At 39.7% G+C, this 27,615-nt stretch overlaps 1 protein-coding gene across 5 annotated transcripts in view; it reads right to left on the bottom strand.

The window, feature by feature from the left end:
* Positions 1-27,615, bottom strand: part of CYLD (CYLD lysine 63 deubiquitinase) — a 69,753-nt gene that overhangs the window by 20,354 nt on the left and 21,784 nt on the right. For 4 of the 5 annotated variants that reach the window (XM_047078395.1, XM_047078396.1, XM_047078399.1 and 1 more), the window contains 5 exons: positions 12,519-12,617; positions 10,819-10,935; positions 2,601-2,980; positions 1,547-1,712; positions 24-165 (listed from right to left, as the gene is read on the bottom strand). In XM_047078395.1, the coding sequence (XP_046934351.1) occupies positions 24-165; positions 1,547-1,712; positions 2,601-2,980; positions 10,819-10,935; positions 12,519-12,617 (904 nt within the window). The remainder of the gene's footprint in view (positions 1-23; positions 166-1,546; positions 1,713-2,600; positions 2,981-10,818; positions 10,936-12,518; positions 12,618-27,615) is intronic. The other variant, XM_047078398.1, reaches the window with a different exon arrangement.

Below are 27,615 nucleotides of genomic sequence, written 5' to 3'. Positions count from 1 at the left end.
CTCCGCGCTAATTTTAAACTTACCAGAATAAGGTTGAGTCTAAGTAACAAGAATTGTAATGACCCTGGATACCCTTCTTCTTTCCAATCATTATCTCTAAACCTTCTTTTTCCATTTTGGGTGGGGTATTTTCTTCCACTACTTCACTCAAGTAGCCTCCGAATGCTGCCAACATAAAAATGAAAATGAAAAGCATCCTTTTCGACTACTACAACATGTACTCTGACAGACTTCTTCGTTTTAAGATACATTTTTGTATCGTGAGGCAAAATCTGTTTCCCAACTTAAAACTAAGTTAAAGGTGGGTTTGGTTTCATGGTTCTTCAGCGTGGCCGGTGAAAATGGTGGTGTTCATTTTCAATCTCACTTCTTCCACTGCTTAAATTTTTTTAGTTTTTTTTAATGTTTATTTATTTTTGAGAGAGAGAGAGAGAGAGAGACAGAGTGCGAGTGAGGGAGGGGCGGAGAGAGAGAGGGAGACACAGAATCCGAAGCAGGCTCCAGGCTCCGAGCTGTCAGCACAGAGCCCGAGGCGGGGCTCGAACCCACAAACCGCGAGATCACGACCTGAGCCGAAGTCGGACACTTAACCGACTGAGCCACCCAGGCGCCCCACTTCCTCCACCATTTAAAAAACACCTTAGAGTACTCAGTAGTGTATAAAAAACATGTGCCAAGTAAAATATTTTGTTCCCCAAATATTTTATTGGTCTGAGATGCTTCGTCTTCAAGTCAGAAAACAAAAATTTCCAAAGTTTTGGAAAAAAATGTACTTCAACTGTAAGGAAAAATGTTCTTCATAAAGATGGCTTTCCTACTGATAGTCACTTAACCCTCAAGATGCTTCACGACTATTACCCAAAACTGGAAAGGGAGAACATCAAGAAACTGTCACCCATTACAAGTGATGAAGGGGATCTGTCCTTTATCAATCAATCTAAAACTGCTTCATAAAATAATGCTGACCTTCTTAATCAGATATGGTTATTGATATGCTTTTATGATACATCGGGAAGGTAGTCAGGGCCAAAAGAAGGCCACAATTCAATTTCTACCTCTGTGTTCTTAAAAATTAAATGCCGGCAGGGGCGCCTGGGTGGCTCTATCGGTTAAGTGTCTGACTTCGGCTCAGGTCATGATCTCGCAGAGCATAGTTAGAGCCCTGCATCCGGCTTTGTGCTGACGGCTCAGAGCCTGAACCCTGCTTCGATTCTGTGTTTCCCTCTCTCTCGACCCCTCCCCTGCTTGTACTCTCTCTTTCTCTCAAAAATAAGTAAACATTAAAAAAAAATTTTTTTTTAATTAAATGCCAGAAACCAACAGGAAGAGAAAACTGTTTTCCTGACTAATACTTTTTTCAAAAGTCCCCTCTTGGGACCACTGTCACTCTCTTAGACACCAAGCAGCAATTTTAACTGATTTACAAGCCTGATGAACGTTGGCCAGAAATATATTGAAACGCTGTCACTGTGGCCTACTGCAAAATGGCCTGAGATCAGAACCAGAGTTACTGCAGATTTGTAAGGAAATGAAAGGCATCAAATACCCAGGGAGTTACAGCGTTCGATCTGATTGGAAACTGGCTGCAGGGATGCAAATCTCGAGTCGGGCCTGCAGCTCTTCAGCTTAACAAACAGCGCCTTCTTCAGGGCACAAGTGAAGTACCGTGTGCCCCTAAAGGTTCCGTCTGTACAGCCCGCACATTCATCTTCCTGAAAAAGAAATGCTTCGATATACGTTATTCTGCACCGTGCAGCACAGCATACGCAGCATTATGGTTTCTACAATTGGTTTCTGGTTCACCTTTCTCAGAATTCCGTCATCACGGAATCCTGTCCCGAGAACTCCGTCAGGAAAAAGGGGTGGGCTAAGCAGCGCTTCTGCCCACAACTGATCATTTAAGAAATTCCTGACTCCAGCATGAAGTCCTCACTGCGTTTCCTTCCAGAATGTATGCTTAGACCTTCCCTGGTTAAAAGGTGTGACTTCCCCACATCAACTCCACATGTACTGGAACTAAGGGGCGGAGGCTGTTTATTTTAACAACCTCCCCCAAAGTAGCATTCACTAGCATGCAAACATTTAAATTTTTAGTATTTTACATCTTATAAATAAAAGCTAGGGGTACTCAAAGTAGCCTCTCCAGATCGTGAAATGCCAAACAATATGCTTTCCTAATCTCCAAACGGAAAACCTTTCCCTCTACTAAGATCTCAAAAAATCTCTAAAAACGGCAATTAATCTTACAATGTATGATATAAATATTAGAACTGAGTCGGGGAGGGAGACTGAGGAAGAAAAAGAAAGCTGATAACAGATTTGCTTTCCTTACTCTATGTTGCTTAATATAATGAGTCTAAACACATTAGCCTAGAAATCTATTTTCATTCCTTGAACACAGATCAACTGACATCAGGAACAAACGGACCGGATGCTTCATGGGTGCCAAAGAAGCCAGACAACACAGTAATAAAATTTTTCTCTAGTGACGGCTTTTTTGACGAATAGAACATTTGGACACAAAAAAAGCGTAAGTGGGAAAAAACTGCACAAAACTCCAGAGAGAGAAGAGCTGCAATGTTTAAGTCAAATTCAATTACCAGTTCCAGTCCAGCTAGCACTTCGTTGAGTCCTGGCGGCTGACCGATCCAACGAATTACCCCATAGAAAGGAGGATTCTCTTTAACTTCAGCCAGTGAGCCCACTTCCAGACCATGGGAGTTCCCAGAAGCCATGGCCAAGGGTGGACTCTCCTGGACAGGGGCATTGTTTAGCTCTCCCATTACGGACTGAACTGACAGAGAAAGCGGGCTGTGGCCAATGCTTCCATTGGCATTGGGCATCTTGGTCAGACTGAATGGTAAAGAGTGAAATCTGTTCTCGGTAGATAATGAGTTCATGGAAGGAGGTTGCAGTGGTGGTGAAGCATGTCCAAAGTCTGGAGATATCTCTGTAAGCGACTTTGCGGGGTCTTCAGCAACTATAAAAAAAAGTGTTATTTAGAGAATCATATTCGAGAGTATTAAAAATGCCCACATCTCTAAAGAAAATCAATATACACGACTAGTGTTAAGTGCCCATTTGACTCTAGTAGGATTCTTGTAAGCACTGCACACTTAATCTCTCCAAAACAGTGTTCCACATTCTCTTCCCACCTCCAAATTTTTCTACCTAGGTAAATGGCACCCAATGGCTCAAACTAAAAAAAAAAAAAAAAAATCCATTATTGGTTAGTATTAAATAGGTTCTATTCTTTGTCTATAATATAATTTAGAAAACGGTACCAAAAAATACCAAAAATTTAGAAAGATGCTTTTTTTTTTTCAAGTTTATTTGTTTATTTTGAGAGAGAGAGAGAGCGAGAGAGAGCATGCGCACACAAGAGCAGGGCAGGGGCAGAAAGAGAGGGAGAGAGAGAGAATCCCAAGCAGGCTCCACATTGCCAACGCAGAGCCAAACACGGGACCTGATCCCACAAACTGCGAGATCATGACCTCAGTGGAGACCAATAGTCTGATGCTTAACAGACTGAGCCAGCCAGGCACCCCAAAAGATGCTTCTTAAATAGCTAAAAGATCAAAAAAGAAATGACTACGTAAATTTTTTTTTTTAATTTTTTTTTTCAACGTTTTTTATTTATTTTTGGGACAGAGAGAGACAGAGCATGAACGGGGGAGGGGCAGAGAGAGAGGGAGACACAGAATCGGAAACAGGCTCCAGGCTCCGAGCCATCAGCCCAGAGCCTGACGCGGGGCTCGAACTCACAGACCGCGAGATCGTGACCTGGCTGAAGTCGGACACTTAACCGACTGCGCCACCCAGGCGCCCCATGACTACGTAAATTTTTAAAATAAAGAAAAACGAGAAAAAGAAAGAAGCAACAAACACTTGTGGAATACAGCTAACACAGTATTTACAAATGAAATTTATAAACTGAATAGTTTATTTCAGGGAAAAAAAAGAATAGTAATGAACTCAGAATACAACTTACGAAGTTAAAAGAACAGATTAACTGCCCAAAAAGTCAGTCACGAGGAAAGAATAAACACAAAACAGAAATTAATGGAAGAGGAAACAAATGTACACTAAAGAGGATCAAAGCCAGAATAAATACAAAAGCAGAAAATAATTTAAGAGAAAATAAACACATAAAAAAGAGAAACAAAACCAAAAGTTATTTTCTTTTTTTTTTTTTTTAATTTTTTTTTTCAATGTTTATTTATTTTTTTTTGGGACAGAGAGAGACAGAGCAGGAACGGGGGAGGGGCAGAGAGAGAGGGAGACACAGAATCGGAAACAGGCTCCAGGCTCTGAGCCATCAGCCCAGAGCCTGACGCGGGGCTCGAACTCACGGACCGCGAGATCGTGACCTGGCTGAAGTCGGACGCTTAACCGACTGCGCCACCCAGGCGCCCCCAAAAGTTATTTTCTTAAAAGAACTATTACAGTTGCCAGCCAGGCACTGTAGATCAGTGGGGAAAGAATGAACTTCTCAATAAATAATATTGAGATCATCAATTACCCGTACATTAAAAAAAAAATTAAATTGGACTTGTACTGAATATATTCTACACGAAAATCATTTCCAGGTAGCTTAAAGACAAATGTGAAAGGCAAGACCATAAACTTCTGGAAGACAATACAGAAGAATGTTCTTCATGATTTTACAGCAGAGAGAAATTTCTTGAACATAAGTATACAAATCATAAAGAAAAAGACTGACAAATATGATCACAATGAAACTGAGCTACTTATTAAAAGGCATCATAGCAAGAATGAAAATATCAGCCAAACAAGGAAAAAACACTTAAAATACATATATTTGACAAAGGATTCAAATTCGATAAAGGTCTATAAACCAATATAAAAAAGATACCCCCCCCAAAAAAAACCACAACTAAGAAGAAATGGACAAAAGGCTTAAAAAGGCAATTCAGAAGAAGATACCCAAACCACCAACGAATCAACGAAAAGATTCTTGCCCTCACAATAAAGTAGATAAAAGAAAGTCACAAGCAATGTGAGATGCCATTTCAAAAGTTAAAAGTTTTTAGCATATTAACTGTTGGTAAGAATGAGGAAAAACAATACCCTCCCAAAATGCTGACGGAAGCGTCAACTGGTATAACTACTCTGGGAACAGCATGGCATGATTTAGTAAAGGAAAGATGTGCATATCACATGACCCAATAATTCCATTCCTAGTTATATAGCCTCAACATGTGTAAGAAGGTTAACGGCTAAGCTGTTAATCATAGCAGGAAAATAAACACAATTCAAATGTCCATCAATGGTCAAATGGGGACGAATACTGTGGTATATTTATATATTTTGCAGCAATGGAATGAAATGGAGTGGAATGCTATACAGCAATGAAAACAAAAAATTATAATCACATAAACCACTGTGGTGCATCTTGGAACATAATATTGAGGGGGAAACTACATAGCATACACACAGGCTGATTCGTTTGTATAAAACTCAGAAACATGCTAAACTAACACTATACCGTCTAGATACACAAACTTAGAAAGTTATCATGAAAACCAGGAGAATAAATTAAAGATGATGGAAGCTCAGAGGAGAGCGTGAAAAGAGGGCTCTAGGAAGAGGCACCAAGGAATTTCAAGGGCAATGATCATGTTTTTCTTACAGTGAGTAGTGACTACATGGGTGTTCAACGTACTTCTTTTCTTATTGTTCTTTATACCTTATCCATTTAAGATTCTTTAGTAATGATATTAAATATAGGACTTTTAAAAGTCATTCTTTTCTTTCTCAAACCCTCAACCCCTCCAGCCCAAAAGCCAAATCCATCAAGTATTTGGGTCTGTTTCCAAAATATATTTCAAATTCATCCTCTTCCCTTCACCCCTATCATCTCCCTAATCTAAGCCACAGGGCATCATCTTTTGCCCTGTAACCAGTCTCTTTCCTGGTCTGTCCCCCTTCTTGGCCAAACTATTCACCACACAACTCTAAGAGAGATCTTTTTAAAATGTAAAGATCTTACATGATCTTATATCATCCCCCTGTTTAAAAACTTTCAGTGGCTTTCCAGCATTCTTATAACAGGTAACTAAATTGCTCACTGAGACCTGCAAGGTCCTGGATGACCTAGCTCCCACCCACCTATCCGAACTCACTGTACACACCTATTCTCCTTGCTTCCCATGCTGCAGCCACTCTGGCCTACTTCTTGTTCGTCGAATGCTCTTTCTCACCTCAGGCCTTTGCCTTTACTATCTCTTCTGCCTAGAATGTTCTTCCCAAGCTCTTTCTCTGACAGGTTCATTCACATCATCCAGACCTCAAACGCAAATACCCTTTCCTCAAAGAGACTTTTCCAAAACACTCCATGGTGGCTGGCTCCCCACCAGCTGCTGTCATGCCTTGTTCATTTCCTTCACTGCACATGTCACAATTGATGATTACCTTGTCTTTCTAAATGTTCACTATGTGTCATACCAACCAGAATACCAACCAGCTCCATAGAACAGGAATTTTGTTATGGTTTTTCATGTGGATTTGTGGTTGAATCCATAGCATTTGGTATAGCCACTAACACAAGAAAAGACTCAATATTTGTTTTAAGAAAAAACTGAATGCATAAATCAAATGTTGTAGAAAAAAAGCTTTCTGTTTATTTAAAAAAAATTTTTTTTAACATTTATTTATTTTTGAGACAGAGAGAGACAGAGCATGAATGGGGGAGGGTCAGAGAGAGGGAGACACAGAATCTGAACCAGGTTCCAGGCTCTGAGCTGTCAGCACAGAGCCTGACGCGGGGCTCGAACCCACGGACCGCGAGATCATGACCTGAGCCGAAGTCGGCCGCTTAACCGACTGAGCCACCCAGGCGCCCCTCGATTTATTTTTTTAAATGTTTATTTTTTGAGAGGACAGACAGACAGAGCACAAGTGGGGGAGGGGCAGAGAGAGGGAGACATCGAATCCGAAGTGGGCGCCAGGCTCTGAGCTGTCAGCACAGAGCCTGATGCGGGGCTCGAACCCACAAACCGCGAGATCGTGACCTGAGCCAAAGTCAGACAGTTAACTGACTGAGCCACCCAGATGCCCTGAAAAAAAAGCTTTTTAAATGTACAAATGAAATTAATGATAGAAAAGAAATATTCTTTTCACACTGAAATCACTTCTATTTTCTAATTTAAGGATGAAGGCCTACTCCACGTAGATTTCATCACTTTACATATCCCACTTAGGATCAATATTCTTATATAAACTTATTATACAATGTTAGACTAGAATCAAGAAGTTAAAAATATTCTCTCACACCACAGAAACTGTCTAAGGATACAATTATAGCATAAACCTGAAGAATCAATGTTACCTAGATTATGACAAACCCCAGCTTGCACCAGTTTCCGTTCCCTAGAAAGAAACAAGCTCGTAGGAAAAGCATTCACGAGGCTACGAGGAACAACAGCGTGAGAGAGCCGGGCTGTGCCCTAACCACTCTGGATGGGCCATGCACATGCAGAAGCCAGCAGGGCTGTGACTCACCCTAAGACGCTGCCAGTAAGACCCTTGTTGTTTGGACACTCCCAAGGTTTTTGAGAGAGCTAACAACTGTTAACAAAAGGGCCAGACCTTAACAAAAGCAGTCTGTCAAGAGACAATCTCCTGGGGAGGCATCATTTAAGGAAGATTCCTGCTCTGTGGCTAGGAAGAAGTCTTGGGGATTGATGAGGCCCTGTGAGTGCCTAGCTTCACAACACCCTACTCAGGTAGAAATGAAGGCACGGAGAAGACAAAATCTAAGAGCTCACTCAAGTCATTTCCCGTGTGAGTATCTAAGCCCAAGTGATGTTGACAGTGGGCTTGGACTGCTACATTTGTGGATAATCCATACGATAGCTAAAAAGTCACTACAGAGTTCTACAGTACTCTTAAATTCTTATTTTCATTTCATTTGCACATAGTTCCTAGACGTACCGCGTGCCAAGCCCTGTGCGAGGCACTTGGAACTCCAGTCTGGCAGAGGAGATAGGCGACAAACAGTTACGATGGCACCTCACCTAACCTAGGAGAGACAGGAAAGGCTTCCAGGAGAAAATAATACCCAAGCTGAGATTGAACAGATGGACAGAAGTAAGCCAAAGCATGGAGTGGGAGGAATAGGAAGAAGGATTTCCAGGCAAGAGGAACAACAGGCGCCAAGAAAAGAGAAAGTATGGCACATTCCAAAATGGCCCCACTCCAAGCATGGCGGGAGCAGGAGTGCACGACAAATGAGAGACGACTAAGACGTTATGCCATGAAGGGTCCGGGCAGGCCAAACTAAGGAATCCGCATTTTTACCTCCCAAGGGCTAGGGAAAAATTAACAGACATGAACCAAAGGAGAGACTTGAGCAGAGATATCTTCAGAAAAAGCAGTCGAAGAGCAATGTGAAGAGAAACATAGTGTAGTGATCAAAAGCGTCAGGTGTGACACAGACTTGGGTTGGAAGACCCGCGCCACTAACACTAGCTGTGTGGCCTTGGGCAAGATATTTAGCCACTGTAACAAAAGAGAAAGTAAAAATACCTACCTCATAACGTTATTATGAGGACAAAATAATGCATATAAAGGGTGTAACACAATGCCTGGCGTAATAAGTCGTCAAGAAACGTCGGCCGCAGTGGTGATGGTGGTAGTGACCACAAAGACGGTGGCGAGGATGGTTATTATTGTTCAGAATCGATTCAGAAGGAACAAGGCTGAGGTAGACAAACCAGGTGGAAGGCCGTTATATTAACTAGACAGCAAAAAAGGATTTGAACGGAGGCAGTGGCTGCAGAAATGAAGAAAACGGGAAAGAGTCTATTGATACCGAAGAGAAGGAGATCCAGAAAACTCCGTGACGGCTGGACGTGACTCATGAGAGAGCGGAGTCCAGGATGAAGCCCAAACTTCACGTCTCCATTTCCTCACTCCACAGAAGCGTAACCGAGGTCACCATGGCTTCCGTTGGCTAAATGCAGCAGATATTTGTGTGATCTTCGCCTTACTTGCCCTCTCAGGAGCATTCAAGGCTGCCAGCTCCATGACTTCTTGACCCAACAACTTCCTGATTTTCCTCACCTCCCTCTGGTGGTTTCTTCTGTCTCCTTTGAAGACTTCTCCTCCTCCCAGCCACTACATTCCTCAGGGTTCAGTCTTAACCCACACCCTCCCCTCAGGTGACACTATTCACAAACTTTAATCACCAAATATGTGAGGGCAACCTGCAGATGTACGTCTCCAGAGAGCTCGTAACTCTTCTCAGCACAGACCTATATATCCAACTGTCTATTTGACAAATCATGTCTGGGAAGTTTAAGGGGCCCCTGGGGCTCAACATACTCAAAATCAAATTCATCACCTTCCTCTACAATTCGCAAAGCCTGCAAGCCGGGAAACCAGGGGTATCACTGACACCTCCTATTCCCCAGCTCTCATTCTCAGTGCGTCTGTGAGTCTCCTCAAGTCACTTCCTAAATATCTCCTACACCATCCCCTCCCCCCGCCCCCCGCCATCCCCTCCCCCCCCCTCACCCTAGCTGCTGGAATCTATTTCTGACCCTGCAACAACCTTCAGCGGTGCCCTTGTAGCCACATGGTCCCTGCTTCGAGCCACTGTCTACCCTGCAGCCAGAATGATGTTCAAAAGGCAAACTTGGTCATGTCACCCCTTGCTGAAAATCCTTCCGTGGCTTCCTCTTTTCCTTTAAATAGAGCACACCAGGCTCCACATGCCCTGGCCCTGTTTGCCTTTCTCATAAAATGTTCTGCCTCTCTCTTTGGTCTAGCTACTCTGGCTCTTTTTAGCCTTCAGCAAACACAGGCTCCATTTTTCCATGACGCCTTTAGATACGCCATCCTGTCCGCCGAAAAGGTTCTTTGTCCCCTTTCGCTGTGTTATCTCCCACTCCTCTGGTAAACTTAAGCTCATGCTGCTTCCTCAGAGAAACATCTCTGAGTCCCTATAAGTAAAATCCACCTTTAATAGACTCTCACAGTATCAAGTACCTTCACTGCACTCATCATGATTGCAATGCTCTGTTTCTGTGATGGTCTGATTAACGCCTATTTCAACAACTTGATCATAAATTCCAAATGGGCAAGGACCATGTATGTCTATTCCTCCCTCACCGTTATAGCCTCTGTGCCTAGAAGAGTGTCTGGCACATAGTAGGCACTCAATAAATATTTGTTGAAGGGAAGAACTAAGTAAATAATAAACCCGAAAAAAAATGATGTCCCTGAACCAAGGGAAAGCAAAAAGGGAGTGCTTTTTTAAATTTTTTTTTTTCAACGTTTACTTATTTTTGGGACAGAGAGAGACAGAGCATGAACGGGGGAGGGGCAGAGAGAGAGGGAGACACAGAATCAGAAACAGGCTCCAGGCTCTGAGCCATCAGCCCAGAGCCTGATGCGGGGCTCAAACTCACGGACCGCGAGATCGTGACCTGGCTGAAGTCGGACGCTTAACCGACTGCACCACCCAGGCGCCCCGAAAAGGGAGTGTTTTTAAAAGAGACACAGAAAGACGAGACAGAAAAGTTTTTAAATGATTCCACTGATTCTAGAAATCCACCCTAAAGATCAGGTAAGGGAAGAGAATGAGCTACTAATACATTTTCTGAATGCTGTATTAGTCTTAACAGCAGTGCAGTTCAAATTGTGTACAATATTTTAGTTCAGCCATATTAATAAAGAATGTTCTACTCATTCTGTTTCCAAAACTATATACACTGGTGAAAAAGCCATTTTTTTCTGACGAGCTAAACGGACAGGATCAATATAATAAAGAACACTAAAACTACAGATTACCTTCATCAATGTACCATGTGTTTTTTGATTTGGATTGTGGTTGTGAGTCAACAGAAGATCCATTTAAGGTATAAAATAATTCAGATCTGTTTCTATTTCCAGGGTCTGAGGTAGGTCCTATGGATCAAGAAAAGTTTCTTTTAAAAATAAAGTCAATATGGTGTGAAAGTTTTTCCCTAAGAGAAATTAACATACATATGATGTTAACAATTGCTTAAGAAAGCAATAGATGTATACAAACGCAATGTATTTTATTAGCGTCTTCAACTTTTAAAAATTTGGTAACCATTTTGGCAATGTCAAAAAACTCTTCCACCCAAGAATCAATAGAGGAGGGGAACAGGAATAAGTTTAAAAGAAAAGCCTGCTATTTCTTTTTTTTAAGACCAACTGCTTTTAAAAATTACTTCATGTACTATGGTTTATTTCCAAATGTCAACAGCACCATTCCCCAATTTCCCCTGATGAACCTGTTAGTTCCCAAATGTAACCTGTTAATTTAAAACAGTTCCTTTCGGAAGAAAGTGATCTTTAAATGTTGTAGACCTAAATCAATGCACAAATTAAGTTTAAAAAATATAAAGTTTAAACAGTTGGGAATTCTCGGTCATCAAATTCCTTGCTTCACTGCTTCACGTCTTTGAAAACAGGAAGCAGAATTATTTTTTTCTATATTAGATTTATTAACGTAAGAAAGAGTGAGTGTGGCCACATTACAGACCTTTCAAGGCATTACCCTGCCTCAGTACTAAGAAGAAATGCTGTAAGTGCGACCAGGGGGGTCTCCAGAAACCATAAAAAAATCTGATTTTAACTTTTCAATTTAAAGCAGATAGCTCTATACTTTATGCTTTTAACTAAGATCTGCTACAACACAAGTAATGCACATGTCTTCAGAAAATCTGTAGGCTATTTATATTTAAGTGAGAATAACACGTGTGAGCTATCCTATCTAGATCTACAGGTTGACTTAAAAGATAACTATTACGTGTGTGTCCTATTTAATCCTAAGTCGCCCCAGGTCCAGGGTCACATAAAATACTTCCTAAAATACAATTTCCTTTAAAACGGGCCAAGACAAGTTTTGTTCACCAGATAACTGAGGAAACAATATTCTTCTCCTAACCCACATCTGAGTTAACAAACATTCTCACAGCTTTTTAAATGAGCTGTTTCGCTTGTAGAACTACCATCCTTTAAAACTATAAAATATGTGGAAGCCAAAGAAAAACGCGAAGAACTCCACATGCATTGTGAGGGAGTTTCTGGAAGAGAGACAAAAATTCTTGCTTAGCAGTTTGGAATTTAACTTGTGCCACATTTTGTTAGCAAAATCCACATAATTACTCCCGATATGCTTTATCCCATCTAACATTATCCAGATATGGTTCTTCTGTACAGTTGCGACTCTAAACTCGAGGTTCAAATGTCACAGGTAGGGGCTTCCAAAAACCAGCTGACAGAAACCAACAAAAGACAACAAGGTCCTCCCGGAAAACTTTTCATCGCCTAAAAAAAGGCTGGGAACTCTTGGCTTTAGCAAGAGCATCTATAAACAATTTTTGGTAAAATACTAAACACGTTGGGAAGAAGAGAGCCTACACGTACACTGAGGAGTAAAACCTTTCAACCTTTTTTCAATGCTATGGCAAATCAGATAGCGTGTAAATATCTAAGAACCGTAGCCTACTGATCCATACCTGTAGCCTTTGGTTTATTATGACTGGATGAACCTTTGTCCGCAACACCTCTTGACATAAAGGCAAGTTTGGGAGGCCTCCTTTCCTGTGTCACGCTATCTGAAATGGTAAACGTGTTTTTTTAAGGATAAAAGCAAATTCTTACAGTAGAGAAACAATTAAGCAAGCAATGACAACAGCAGCCAAAAAATACCTCTTTCCTACAAAAAGGCAGCATTTCCAACAGCAGTTTTACAAATTTTTAAAGGTCGACAAAAGTACTGAAAGAGGATACGGGGAAAAAAAAAATCAATGCTGTACTTCAAAACGTAATTTCTACAAAATATGACCCAAATACAATTCAGCTAAGTGCTTTAATGTCTTGGAAATTTAATCAATTTAGTCACTATTGTCTGAAGTGTTAAAACACTACAGGGACAGACGGCTCCACTAAGTTCTTTGCAGGAGGTCCCCAGGTGTCCCCAGAACACCCAGTGTGTTAGGAAGTGCTCCACACTCAAGTATTTCTAGAAGATGCTGAGATAAACAAAGGGAAGCACATTTCTTTACCGCTTAACACCAGAACCTTTAATATGCTGATGTGTACTGTGAATCTTTCAAAGAGGGATAGAATAAACATATCTTACAATATTTTTTGTCCCAGTCTACTTAGCATCTCAGATTAATGTATTTCATGGAACACAGTTTGGAAAAAAATCTGGTTAGAAATATGTATCAGTTGTAAAAATCATATATGTTAAGAATAACACTAACAAGTATACAAACATATACAACATATAAACAAGAAAAACTCAAAGAAGCCTACACAGATTAATGATGAAGAAAGCCAGAGAAAAATATCCATAATATTTTTGAAGAAAACACTTGAAACTCCTTTTTGGAATATTAGGCGTGATAAATTTGGCAAAGTTGTTTCTGATACGTAGCCGACTCTAAACCTTAAAGGCCAGTAATTTTCATGAGATATTCACAAATACTGATCAAACGAACGTAGAAAAGTCAATCTGCAGTTTTTCCCCTGGAAATTTCAACAACATATCTGTAGAGTCCAACATGACACTTAGGAGTCATACCTGATAAAGCTGTGTATCAGCAAAAGCGATAGCACCCACAGTGGATTTTTGAGAACAGAAAGAAAAAAATAGGATAATTTTTTACATTTTAAACACAAGGAAAAGGCCATTTTGTTAGAAAAAGGAAATAATACTGAATGAATTACATATAAATCATGTTTGGTAATATATATAAATCACGGTGGGGGGGGGAGATTGCAGTGTTAATCTATATCTTAAGGGTCTCAGAATATGATCAAATGAAAAATTATTTTAATTCAAAAATTATACTAAATAACCATGGTTTCAACCAGGTGATACAGTAAAAGCTATTTACTAATACTTTGATGATTAGCCATTCAAATATCTCCAAATATCACAGATGAAAGCTACCATGGAAGGTAAAATTTCTTAGTCACTAGCAACAGTTCCCAAATTACAGCATATAAATTGACTAAAGAAAACGAATACCCACTATTAACTGTAATTACTACACATAAGTCTGTGTTCAAAAGAAATGCACGTGCATACTGTACCCTACATGCATGATACAGTTAGTGGTAATTCTAACAAAGGCAGCAAATGGTCTTAAGTGAGGCAGCCTGGCAGTAACAGGCCACATGGACGAGCCACTGGGGACTGGGACCCTCCTGCTGGTGATTAGGGGAGGGCTTCAAAGACCGGGAATACGACAAGCACTGGAGTTGGAAACAGTAGTTATCTTCCGCCATATCACAGTGACATCTGCCTAAAATGAAATCTCCTGATTTACCTTAGGAGACAGACTTAGACTTTGTCTGAGAGAAGGTCAAATACCGATTTTGAGGAACAGATATTCCTACCGAATTCTATGCAGATGAGGGGTCGCATGCCACATCTAACCTGCCCTCCAGCAGTGACATACCAAATATCGTTTCCTTGCCACTACTATGCTCATGATCCCAAACCAAAGCCTTCTGCCTCGAATGGAGTTTAAGAGATTACCACCTCAGGGAAAGGTAAGTATGGGAAAGTAAGCAAGATAAGGAATAAATTCGGCAGTTTTGTGAGATTAAAACAATTCTGCTTGCTATTAAAAGAGACAGCATGATATGTTCACCAAATGGCATGCACAAAAATGTGCCTAGCATCCTTATTCAGAATAACCAAAAGCTGAGACAATCCATTCTACAGCAAAGTAGCTCAACAAGTTGTGACCTATTCGTACTATACAATACTGCACAGCAATAAAAAAAAGAAAAAAAGAAAAAAAGAATAAACTACTGATATACACAACATGGACGTTGTGTTGAGTAAAAGAAACCAGACGAAGAGTATCCATTACCTGCACACAGCAGGACGACATCCAAAATGATAAAAGTACATGTGTATCCCTACAGTAGCCAAGATATGGAAGCAACCTAAGTGTCCACCAACAGACGAATGGATAAAGAAGATGTGATACACACACGTGAATATTACTCGGCCATAGAAAAGAATGGGATCTTGCCACGCACACAACATCGATGGACCTGGAGGGTATTACGCTAAGTTAAATCAGTCAGACAAAGACAAATGCTGTCTGATTTCACTTATGTGTAGAATCTAAAAAAACGAAAACAAATAAAAGCAAACAGAAACAGAATCCTAGATACAACTGGCAGTTGCTGCGGGCAGGGGGAGGTGGGAAGGCAAATGGGTGAAGGGTTAGATCAAGGGGTACAAACTTCTTTGTAGTAAAAAAAAAAAAATCACAGAGATGTAAGGTACAGCATAAGGAATACAGTCAGTAATATTGCAACAACTTTGTATGGTGACAGATGGTGACTAGACCTATCATGGCATTCTTTTGTCCTGTATAAAAATACTGAATCACTATCTTGTATAACTGAAACTAATGTAGTATTCTCTGTCAATTATGATTCAGTAAAAAATTATAAAAGTAGCAGTTCATCCATCACTCTTGTTAATTTAATCAGAAATACAAAAAAAATCCCTTCGAGAATGGTGGGTTGAAAATCATAACAATAAACTAGTTAACAGTGACAATCAAAGCAGGAGAGATGCCTGTGAATTTGAATGACCCATTAAATTGAGAGAAATCCCTTAATTGATGTGCTGCTTAACATCATCAGCCACAAGAGCATAATTCAGACCCAAATGAGAGTTTAATATCCACGGAGAAGGCTACTAGAGAAAATATAAGTTTACTTGGGTAAAATGAGGTATTATAAAACCAGATACCGAAAATACTATATACATAGCAACTACACAAAGACCTCTATGAGGCAGGATTACTGATCCAAATAAGTGTTTTCCTCCTATTTTAGATCATTTTACATGAAAATTTTTTGAACACAAAACCGGAAGGTCCCATCAGATGACATCAGAGTTGCATACGCAGGTCTAGTGCTTCAAATTAACCTTCTTTTGGGCTCTGTCTCGTACGAGCAGGAGTGCTGTCTACATAGACGACACTTAAGGTGATTCACGCAGACAATCTTTGTGGAAGCCCATATAGCATTATCTATCAGAATATAAAATACACCTACCCTTTGACCCAGCAACTCTACCTCCAGGAAGTTACCTTTTCAAAAAAATATCTTATGAATATTTTATATGAATGTGAGCACCATATATCCCATTTAAATACTCAGATGAGTACAGATGGCGTGGTGTTGAGGGAGAAACAATACATGCAAAGACACACTTAGTATCCACAATGATCTGAAAATGTTAGAAGACTGAAGGGCACTGACGACATCAAGTGTAACAGGGACAAAAGCAAGGTCCTGCTGCTGTCCTCCAAATCAACCATACAAGCATAGAATTAGAAGTAGAAGGGTGCATGAAAGAAAATTGGGGGTTTCATTCAAGAGTAAGCTCAGTATTCGTTAATTCACTGATTTATAAATGCACTCATCCATCTGTAATGCAAGGAAGGCATTACAGGGGTCGCTGGGAATACAACTCAGACGGTAACAGGGCTTTCCCCCAATTTTTTTTTTTTTTGTCAGTTTGTCGATAGCAACCATTAGCCCACATAATGGATTACGGTATTCCATTTCCCTTTAGATGCTCAAGTGTTAAGAAAAAAAAAAAAACCATCTTCAACAAACCACGTCTCACTCAGAGTATCATACCACAGCCAAATGGCTAAAATGACACAAAGTTTTTAGGCTGGAGCACAGAAGGTGAAGGTCCCAGAGACACTCAGCATTGAATATCTGAGGGCTGCTGTAAGGAAAAGGAGCTGCCTCTGTCCTGTGTCCATCACCAGCTCAGAACTAGAATCAGTGTGTCAACTGTGGGAAAGTAGCTCTAAGCACACATCGTACAAGGAGTGACTTTTTCACAAGGATATCTGTCTAAAATGAAATTCTCCTGATTTACTTTAGGAGACACTGACTCTTCTATCTTGTCTAAGAAGATCCAGATGATAAGACAGGAAGTTATCTTTTAGCTAGGCTGGAACACATGCAAACCGATGCATATACATGGAGTTATTCACTAAAGCACTGCTTGTAAGAGCAAAAGATTAAAAAGAACCGAAACGTCCATCAGCAGGGGACTGGTAAAAAAAATCATGGCACATTCATAAAATGAAATACAATGCATAATTTAAACAAAAGATTAAGTATGCAATACACGTACTAATAGGAAATGATGCCCCAGATCTGCTGTTAACTTACAATAACAGAGGCAACTTCCACTCCTGGGAAAATGAGTAGACATACCTTTCCTATGCCTCATGATAAGTACAACTAAAAACTCAGGACATAACATACAAAATGAGAAGATTCTAACAAGATGGAGAGGAGAAGGCAGACCAGCTAAGGAGTTCTAGACGTAAAGAACAACACAGCAGCGAATTCCCTGGGTTTTCTTCTTGCCTTATGTATCCCAGACTTAGCGCTGAGGAAGCCAGCAATCTGGAGCCATTAATGGGCACAGACCAAAGAAAGCCCCAACAAGTCAGCACTCTCTCGTCAAAGGATGAGAAAAGAGGAAACCTAGTAAGACCGAAAAATGTAAGACGGTAATCACTCAACACCAGCCGAACACCACAGGAAAAAATCATTGGCCCCACCCACTCCAAAAAGACCAAGTGGGGAGCCCAGACTTCCACTCATGTGAGGCCGTTACAAAGTGCTCCAACGCCCCAGTTGTGTGATATCAGAGAAAGCCAAGTCGGGAGCCACCACCTGATGACAAGTTCTCTCACCTCCATGGTGTCAGTGGAGACCACATGGAGAGCCCAGACTTCCATCTCTGCCTTACCTGCTGGGGTGGTTGGTATCAGAAGAGGTCTAGTGGAGAGTCAGGACTTTCACCGTAACCCACCAGCAATAAGGCCACATTCATCACAGTGTCACTGGAGACCATGCGAAGAGCCAGCAGGAATGAGGAGGCCGAGGGAAGAAGACTTCTATCTCCACCTGGCAATAATTAGGTGGCATCTCCCCTCCTCTTCCCCGGCCATAGCAGGGTCGAAGAAAGCTGGCTAAAAGCTGGTTCTAGATCTAGTAACATCTAGAGTCTCAAAACCTAATACCCAACTGTCCAGGTTTCAAACAAAAATCACTCATTATACCAAGAACCAGGAAGTTCCTAAGAATGTTTAAAGACAGTCAATAAATGCCCACACCGAGATGACAGAGAGGTTAGAATTATCTGACAAAGATTTTAAACAACCCTGATAAAAACGCTTCAATAAGCAATTATAAACATACTTGGAACAAAACGACAGGACAGAAACCTCATCAAAGAAACAGAAAGTCTCAGCAAAGAAACGGAAGATATAAAGGAGTGAAAATGAAATAACAACGAAAATAAAAAGCTCAGTGGATGGGCTCAATAGCAAAATGGAGGAAACACAGGAAGTCATGGGTGAACTTAAAGACAGAATAATACAAATTATCCAGTATGAACAACACAGGGAAAACTGAATCAAAAAAAAAAAAAAAAAACAAAACACAAAAGAACAAAAGAAAAAGAACAGAGACCCAGGGACCTGTGGGACTTCACAAAAGATCTAACACTTATTTCATCAGAATCTTAAAGGAGAGGAGAAAGACGGGGCTAGGGCTGAAAACGTACTCAAAGAAGGAAAGGCTGAAACTGACGAAATGCAGCAAGAGACCACAAATTTACCAATTCAAGAAGCTGAGCAAACACCAAACAGATGAACCCAAAGAAATTCTATGCCAAGACACATCATAATTAAAGTTTAGAAAGCTAAAGTCAAAGAGAAATTCCTGAAAGCAGCCAGAGAAAAACAAAACCTATAGGGGAAAAAAAAGCAATTCAAATGAGAGCAGATTTCTCATCAGAAACCAGGGAGGCCCAAAAGAAGTAGCACAATATTTTCCAGGTGCTGAGAGAAAAGAATTCTTGACCCAGAATCTTATAACCAGTGAAAATATCCTCCAGGAGTGATGGGGAAGGCAAGACATTCCAGATGAGGAGAAACAAAAATCATTTGTCACCAGCAGATCTAAAAGAAGTTCTCAAAAGAAAAAAATGATCAAAAAATAGTCCCATACAAATATACCCAACTGATCTTTGACAAAGGTACAAAAGCAATTCAGTGGAAGAAAGAGGTCTTTTCAACAAATGGTGGTGGGACAATTTGACATTAAAACAGAAAAAAAAAAAAAAACCCAAAACCAGCTCTAAGTCTTACACCTCATAAAAAATTAACTCAAAACGAATCAAGGACTCAAATGTAAATGAAAAACTGTAAAACTTTAAAAAGAAAGAACAAGGATGTGAAGAAATCAGAATTCTCATACACTGTAGGTAGGTATGTAAAATATGTAGCCACTTTAGAAAACAACCTGGAGTTCTAGAAATGATTAAATATACAGTTACCATTTGACCCAGAAATTCTATTTCTAGGCACATGCCCAAGATAATTGAAAGTAGGTCCACACAAAAACTTATACACAAATGTTCATAGCATCCTTTTCATAAATGTCAAAAACTGGAAATACAAACGGCCACCACTGATGATGAATTGGTAAAGAAAATACAGTTGACCTTTGAACACCAGGAGGGTTTGAGGCACTGACTCCCATGCAGCTGAAAATCTGCAGATAACTTTTGACTCCCCAAAAACTTAACTATCAATAGCCTACTGTTGACCAGAAGCCTTACGCATAAGGTAGTCAATGTTAACAACATAACACATATTTTGTATATTATATGTATTACATACTGTATTCTTACAATAAAGCAAGCTAGAGAAAGGAAACAGTTATTAAGAAAATCATAAGGGGGCGCCTGGGTGGCTTGGTCGGTTAAGCGTCCGACTTCGGCTCAGGTCATGATCTCACGGTCCGTGAGTTCGAGCTCCGTGTTGGGCTCTGTGCTGACAGCTCAGAGCCTGGAGCCTGTTTCAGATTCTGTGTCTCCCTCTCTCTCTGCCTCTCCCCTGTTCATGCTCTGTCTCTGTCTCAAAAATAAATAAACGTTAAAAAAAATTTTTTTAAAGAAAATCATAAGGAAGAGAAAATACATTTACACTACTGTACTATAAAAAAATCCACTGATGCACACAGTGCAAACCCATAATATTGATCAAGGGTCAACTGTGTACTATATCTATATAATAGAATATTGTTTCCCATGAGAAGGACTGAAGTACTGATTTATTCTACAACATGGGTGAACCTTAAAAAGATTATGCTTAAGTGAAAGAAGCCAGACAAAAAAAGGCCATGTTTTTTTTTTTTAGTTCATTTATATGAAATGTCCATATAGTGAATGGTCCATATGTCCACAGGGCAATCACAGAAACAGAGAGCAGATCTGTGTTTGCTAGGGACTGAGGGGAGTGAGTGACTGCTTAATGAACGTAGAGTTTCCGTTTGGGGTGATAAAAAAGTTCTGGAACTAGACAGCAGTGATGGTTGCACAACACTGTGAACGTTCTTAATGTTACTGAATTGTACATTTTAAAAGGAGTGAATATTCTGCCGTGTGAATTATATTTTGATTTTTAAAAACTTAGGAGGAAATCTTCACTATCTAAAGCTAGGCAAAAAAAAATTGCTAGACCTAATACCAAAATCATGTTCCATTAAAAAAAAAAATTGTATCTTTGACTTAATAAAAATCAAAATCCTTTGTTTTGTGAAAGACCCTGTTAAAAGGAGGAAAAGACAAGCCACACACTGAGATAAAATATTCACAAACCACACATCCAACAAAGGACTAGTATCTAGAATATATAAAGAATCCCCAAACTCAACCATAAAAAAGCAAGAATCCAAATAAAATATGGGCAAAAGAGATGAAGAGACATTTCAGTAAAGAAGATAGATAGCCACAGGTACATGAAAGATGTTCAACATCGTGAGCCATCAGGGAAAATCAAATTAAAACCACACTGAGGGGTGCCTGGGTGGCTCAGCTGGTTAAGCGGCTGACTCTTGATTTCAGCTCGGGTCATGACCTCAGGGTTTGTGGGCTCCAGCCCCACGTCGGGTTCTGTGCTAAGAACACGGAGCCTGCTTAGGATTCTCTCTGTCCCTCGCTCTGCCCGTCCTCCACTAGCACACGTGCTCTCGCTCTCAAAAATAAATAAAACTTAAAATAAAAAAACACAATGAGATATTACTACTAAAATAAAAAAATAGTGACAACACCAAACGCTGGTGAAGATGTGGAAAAAGCGGATCACTCATATATTGCAGGTGGTAAGATAAAATGGTACAACCGCTCTGGAAAACTGTTTGGCAGTTGTTTAAAAAACTAAACATACAAATACCATACAACTGGCAATTGCAAACCTGGACATTTATGCTAGAGAAATGAAGACTTACGTTTACTTGTTCACTGTACACAAGTGTTTATGAGAGCATTATTTATAATAGCCCACAACTGGAAATAAACCAGATGTCCTTTGATGGGTAAGTGATAGAACAAACAGTGGTACATCCATGACATGGACTATTACTCAGCATTAGGAAAGAATAAACCAGGGATATGCACACACTGACGAGTCTCCAGAGAATGAGAAAAAAAAGCCAATTTCAAAAGCTTACACACTGTACAATTCCATCTGTATAACATCCTTGAAATAATAGAATTACATAAATGGAAAACACATTAGTGGCTGCCAGAGGTTAATAAGGGAAGGACCATGGTGAAAAAAGGACAACAGGAAGGATCCTTGTGGCAATGGGAATGTCCTGCGTCTTGTCAACACCCTGGCGGTGACGCTGTACTCTAGTTTTACAAGATGTTACTACTGGGGAAAAGGGTACGCAGGATCTCTCTGTATTCTTTCTTACAACTGCATGCAAATCTTTATAATCTCAAATATTTTCAAATCATATATCTGTTACAGGGCTTATCATCAGAATTTATAAAGAATTCTCAAAATTCAATAATAAAAAAGTTTTTTTAATCCAGCAAAAGATGTGCACAGATACTCCACCAAGGAGGAAACACAAGATGACAGATGAGCACATGAAAAGGTGCCACAGGGAAATGTGAGTTAAACCAGAATTAGCTACCACCAACAGAAGAGCTAAAGTCTGTACGACTGACCACACGCAGTGTTGGCAAGGAAGGGGAAGAACTGGAATTTGCACGCACTGCTACACAGAATGTAAATACTACAACCACTTTGGAAAGATCGTTTGGCAGGTCTAGCATGTTCATTTTTGCTTCAAGGTAAACAATCGCCAGCCATGCCACATCTAGGGATCTACCCAAGAGAAACCAAGGCCTGTGATCATACAAAGACCTCACACGAGTTTTCATCACAGCATTATTCCTAAGAGCCAAAAACTAGACACAACCCAGAGGCCATCAACAAGTGAATGGCTAAATAAAATGGTAATATCCATACGTTTACAGGGAAAACAAACGGTGTATTTTCCTTTACTCTCACACAACACTTGGCTTCTGGTCACCCAATATGTGGGGAGTTTTCCCACACCACCCGGGTGTCTTACAATTCAATTCAATTCTGACACTGTCTGGAGTCAGAAGGAAATCCTACAAGTTAAGGGCTCAGTCCCACAAGAATGCCCTCATGTCTGACACCTGTCACAAGTTCCAGGTTGTCAGCGTTCCCGGAACCCCCTCCTGGGGTTCCATAATTTGCTAGAATGGCTCACAGAACTAAGGGACAACGCTCAGATTTACCATTTTATTATAAAGGATATAATAAAGTATACAGATTAACAACCAGATGAAGAGATACTCAGGGCAAGGTATAAGGAAGAGGCACAAAGCCTTCTCGCCCTCTCCAGGCACAGAACTCTCCCAGCACCTCCATGTGTTCAGCAACCTGCAAGCTCTCCAAACCTTGTACTTTAGGGGTTTCTATGGAGACCATCAAGTAGGCATGATGAATTACTGACTCCATTTCCAGCCCCTCCCCCCTTTCCAGAGGATGGTGCTTGGAGCTGGAAGTTCAAGCTTGGTCTTGCCAGGGACCAGTCCCCATCCAGCAGCCCACCAGGAGTCACCTCGTTAGAACAGAAGACGCTCCCATCACCGAGGAAATTCCAAGGGATTTAGAAGCTCTGTGTCAAAGACTAAATATCAGCAAGAATCGATGATATATGTAAACTATGTTTTATAGTTGTAATATACTAATACGTATTAAGTAATACAAAAATTATTTACACTAAATGTTAATATACTTATAAAATATATATAATTATAGCCTACCACAGAATGGAGTTCTCAGCAATTTAAAAAAAACATGAATGAGTCAAAAACGAATTATATTGACTGAAATAAGGCAGACAAAAAAAGAGCACGTCTTGAGTTACTCCACATATATAAAATTCCCAAAAATGAACAAATGTATACTGACACAAAGATGATCAATCAGGGGTTGCCTGGATTTTGGGGGGGACAGGGCAGACAGAAGTGGGAGGAAGTGATCACAAAGGACATCTCCTTTGTAGGTGATAGGTATGCTATCTTGATTGTGGTGAATTTAAGAAAAAAAAAAAAAAGAGCAAAAAGGAAAAAGAAAAAAAAGAAAGAGGCAAACCAGGAAACAGACTCTTCACCTCAGAGAACAAACTGATGGTTACCAGAGGGGAGGTTGGTGGGGGCATCGGGAAAACAGGGGATGGGGATTAAAGAGAGCATTTGTTGTGATGAGCTCTGGGTGTGGTTGTAAGTGTTGAATCACTACATTGCACACCTGAAACTAATATTACACTGTACGTTAACTAATTGGAATTTAAATAAAAACTTTAAAAAAAGAAAGATGCAAAAGGAGAGCAGGTAGTCAGAGGTCACTGTTGGGAGGGAAAGATCTCAAAGACCCTTATAAATTCTGTGCCAATGTGCATGCAAGGCGTAATCTACAAGGCAAAATTAGCATTACATTCCCAACCTCCAACACTAAAAAAAGAAGACACAAGCTGGACCAGAAAAAGCAGAAGTGTGTAATTTAGGGGTGGCACTCAATGATATGCTCCAACACAACAGCTTTAAGAACGTGAACGTGTCAAATTAGCTATGTTAAAGCTTTTAACATTTGAAAAGCAGAAATGAAGGGGGGGAGGGAATTGAAAAGCAGACCGAGGACTCTTTTCGTCAAAGGTGTTCTTCAGAAGACCACCGTAACAAGCAATTGACAGAGATGAATTATTTCCTAACCTCACCAGCTGTTAAACTGCTTCAAAACAGTTTTAAATGCCGGGAGTATTAATTTTGTCCTACAAATGAAGGCAACTGGGCCAGAAAAAACCTCAGGAACTAAAGGAGACACCAGGACTCGTTTTCTCTCTCCAGGAAAGGGTGTTAATGATGACATGAAATAGAGACGGAGACCCATTCAAAGAAACTAATTTTCATTTAGACAACTTTACTTTTTAAATCTATTTGTGAGCTTTATTTTGTTGGCGAAAAGTACTATTTGTGGGTTACACTATAAAAAGCTGGTATCGTTCTTAATTATCTTCTGTTCACGGTGTATGAAATCAAGCTTTAAAAGGAAAAAGAAAAAGCATTATTTTCCTTTCTTGTCACTGCTCTGCGAGCCGGGAATAATGACAGTGAGAGCCACTGATCTAGAAGATCAAAGTGTGCCTGACAAGTGATTCCCAAGAGATTCATGTAACTAATTTTTATTATTTTAATCCTACATCACTATTTGAATAAAATAGAATTGTAAATGTTTTTGAAGATAAATACTACTACAGAATGCCTTTGTCAGGTTATGTATAATTCCACCACAGGAAAAACAGAAATGGTAGCTTTTCCTTTCATTTTCTTTTTAAGTGCTACTGTAGAACCCAACATCATTTACATTTCAAACCTAACTGAGAGATGGAAAAAATATACAGAAGGAAATACAGCTCTAGCTAGAGTCTGGGGGGGTGGCGGGGGGAGGCATTTCAAAATCTTTATCCTACTGCAGACTAAGAAAAACAAAATCAATTATACACAAGCCAACTTTATATTTCAGATATCTTTTCTTTCCTTAAATTTTAACACTAAACTAACGATTTCCCTAGTCTCCCAACTTACTTGACATAATGAATTACATTTACTGGTAAAATGCAAAACTCGAAATTCAGTGAAGGTAGGTAAAAAGGATGGTTATACCAAAAAGGCTTGGGGCTTTCAAAAGCACCCTCTGGGTTTTTTTTTTCACAGTTTCAACATTTTATTTCAATTCCAGTTAGTTAACATACAGTATAATTGAGTGATTCATCACTTACATGCAATGAACACACAGTGTTTATCACAAGTACCCTCCTTAATCCCCATCACCCATTCAAACCCCGCCCCACAGCATCTCTCAGTTAAGGGTCTGTTTTATGGAAACCCACAAACATATCTGATTTGGTAAGACAAGTTAAATTACATTTATCCATGTGATTCTGGAAAAACAACATTAGCACAGAACTAGCTACCCCTGTAAGAATACCTTAATAATGAAAGAAGTTTTATTTTACAAGGTATTCCCCTTAGCCATCCAGCAAGTTAACATTATAAAAGTAGCGTAAGTCACGTAATTTGCTTAGGACAGGGTATCTCAACCTCAGCAATACTGCCATTTTGGACCAGATCATTTTCTGTTGCGGGGGCTGCTCTCTGCATTGTAGGATGTTTATTTAGCAGTATCTCTGTTTTTACCCACTAGATTCAAGTAGTACTCCCACCCCAGATGTGATAATCAAAAATGTCTCCAGACATTACAAAATGTTCCCTGGGCTCAGTATCACCCAAGGTTCGGAACTACCTGGCTTAGAAATGAAATGACCTTCTTATAACGGTTTTGTATTAACGCTTAAAAACAATTTCTTTTTTAAACTTGGAAATTCAATAGTAAAACAATACTGTATTTCAAACAATCAAAAACTTAAATGGTGATGGGGATTAGGGGGGCATTTGTGATGAACACAGGGTGTTGTATGTTAAGTGATGAATCACTAAATTCTACTCCTAAAACTAATATTACACCGAATGTTCTGTATGGAATTTACATATTTACACTGTATATATGGACTTTAAATAAAAACTTGAAAATAAGGGGGGGTGAAAACTATAAAATAAAATCTCATCATAAAACCCATCATGCCTGCCCAGAGAAATCCCCCTTTTTCTTGAATAAATGCTCTCCACATTCCAAAATACGTATTAAAAATACAGCTGTTATGATGGAGTAAGCTCATATCAGACCGCTTTTCCTGAAAAAATAGATTTAAACTCTGAAAAAATATAAAAAACAACTTTTGCCAGCAGTCACTGGAGAGTGAAGGGAGGAAAAAAAAAAAAACAAAACAGGCAGATTAGGAAGGAGACTCAAAATTCAGTGGAAAGGAACAATACAAGGTTATAATCCAAAACTGCTCCACATACTAAAAGAGAAAAGAGGGGGGAAAAAAGGAAACTGTGACCCATTCTCAAAAGAAAAACCCACAATGCAAACCAAGCCATAGACTATTTTGATGTTGGAATTGGCAGAAAAGAATTTTAAAAGAGGACTTAGAACTATCCTTAATGAGGTAAGAGAAAATATGCTCACAGTGAAGGAGAAGATAGCAATTATCTTACCAGAGAAATAAAAACTATTTAAAGAAACAAAAAAGAACAAGATGGAAGTCTTAAAATATTTCTAAAACCTTAAAAAGGCAATTTCTGAAAAAGAATAATTCGTTGGATGAATGAATTTAAGCCCTAAAAACACGATGCGGACGAGAGAGGGGGAAATCAGTAAAATTCAAGACAGAACAGTCGGAATTATCTAAAGAACAGATACATAAAAGTATGAGGAAAAAAAATTAACAGAGTCTCAAGGACTTCAGGCACAATACCAAAAACTCTTGACATGTATCTATCTGACATCACAGAGAGAGGAAAGACTGAAAGGGACAAAGAAAGCACTTGAAGAAATAATGGTCAGAATGTTTCTTACTTTGTTAAAAGACACAAATTTACAAATCCAAGAAGCTCAGTGAACTCCAAGCAGGATAAACATGAAGAAAACAATGCGAGGGACATCATAGTTAAACTGTTGTAAGTCAGACATAAGGAGAAATCATCAAAGTTCCCAGAGAAAAACCACATATTACGTTACACACAGAGGGGCAATGATTTAAATGACTGCTGATGTTCACCAGAAAATACGGAGGTCAGGAAATAGAGGAAAACCCCTGGAAAGCAGAACAAAAAAGAAAACAAACAGGGAATTCTATACACACCCCAAATAGCCTTCAAATATGAAGGCAAAATAAATACATTTCAGATAAAAGAAAATTATGAATTAATTAAAGTTAATTAAAATTAAAAGAAATTCATTTCTAGAAGAACTGCATCCTCAGTCAACAATAAAAGTTTTTCAGGATGAAGGGAAATGTTAACAAGTGGATACTTGGATCTTTTTTTTTTTTTTAATTTTTTAAAATATTTATTTTTGAGATGGAGGCAGAGTGAGAGTGGGGGAGGGGCAGAGAGAGAGGGAGACACTGAATCTGAAGCAGGCTGCAGGCTCTGAGCTGTCAGCACAGAGCCCGATGCAGGGCTCGAACCCACAAACGGCGAGATCATGACTTGAGCCGAAGTCGCACACTTAA

This window comes from Lynx rufus, unplaced genomic scaffold (assembly GCF_022079265.1).
Source record: "Lynx rufus isolate CCGP_SWC_20201006 ecotype Redwood Valley unplaced genomic scaffold, mLynRuf1.p SCAF_16, whole genome shotgun sequence".
Classification (NCBI taxonomy): domain Eukaryota; kingdom Metazoa; phylum Chordata; class Mammalia; order Carnivora; family Felidae; genus Lynx; species Lynx rufus.
The sequence above is the reverse complement of the archived record's forward strand: the minus strand, read 5'-3'. Positions and strand labels throughout refer to the sequence as shown.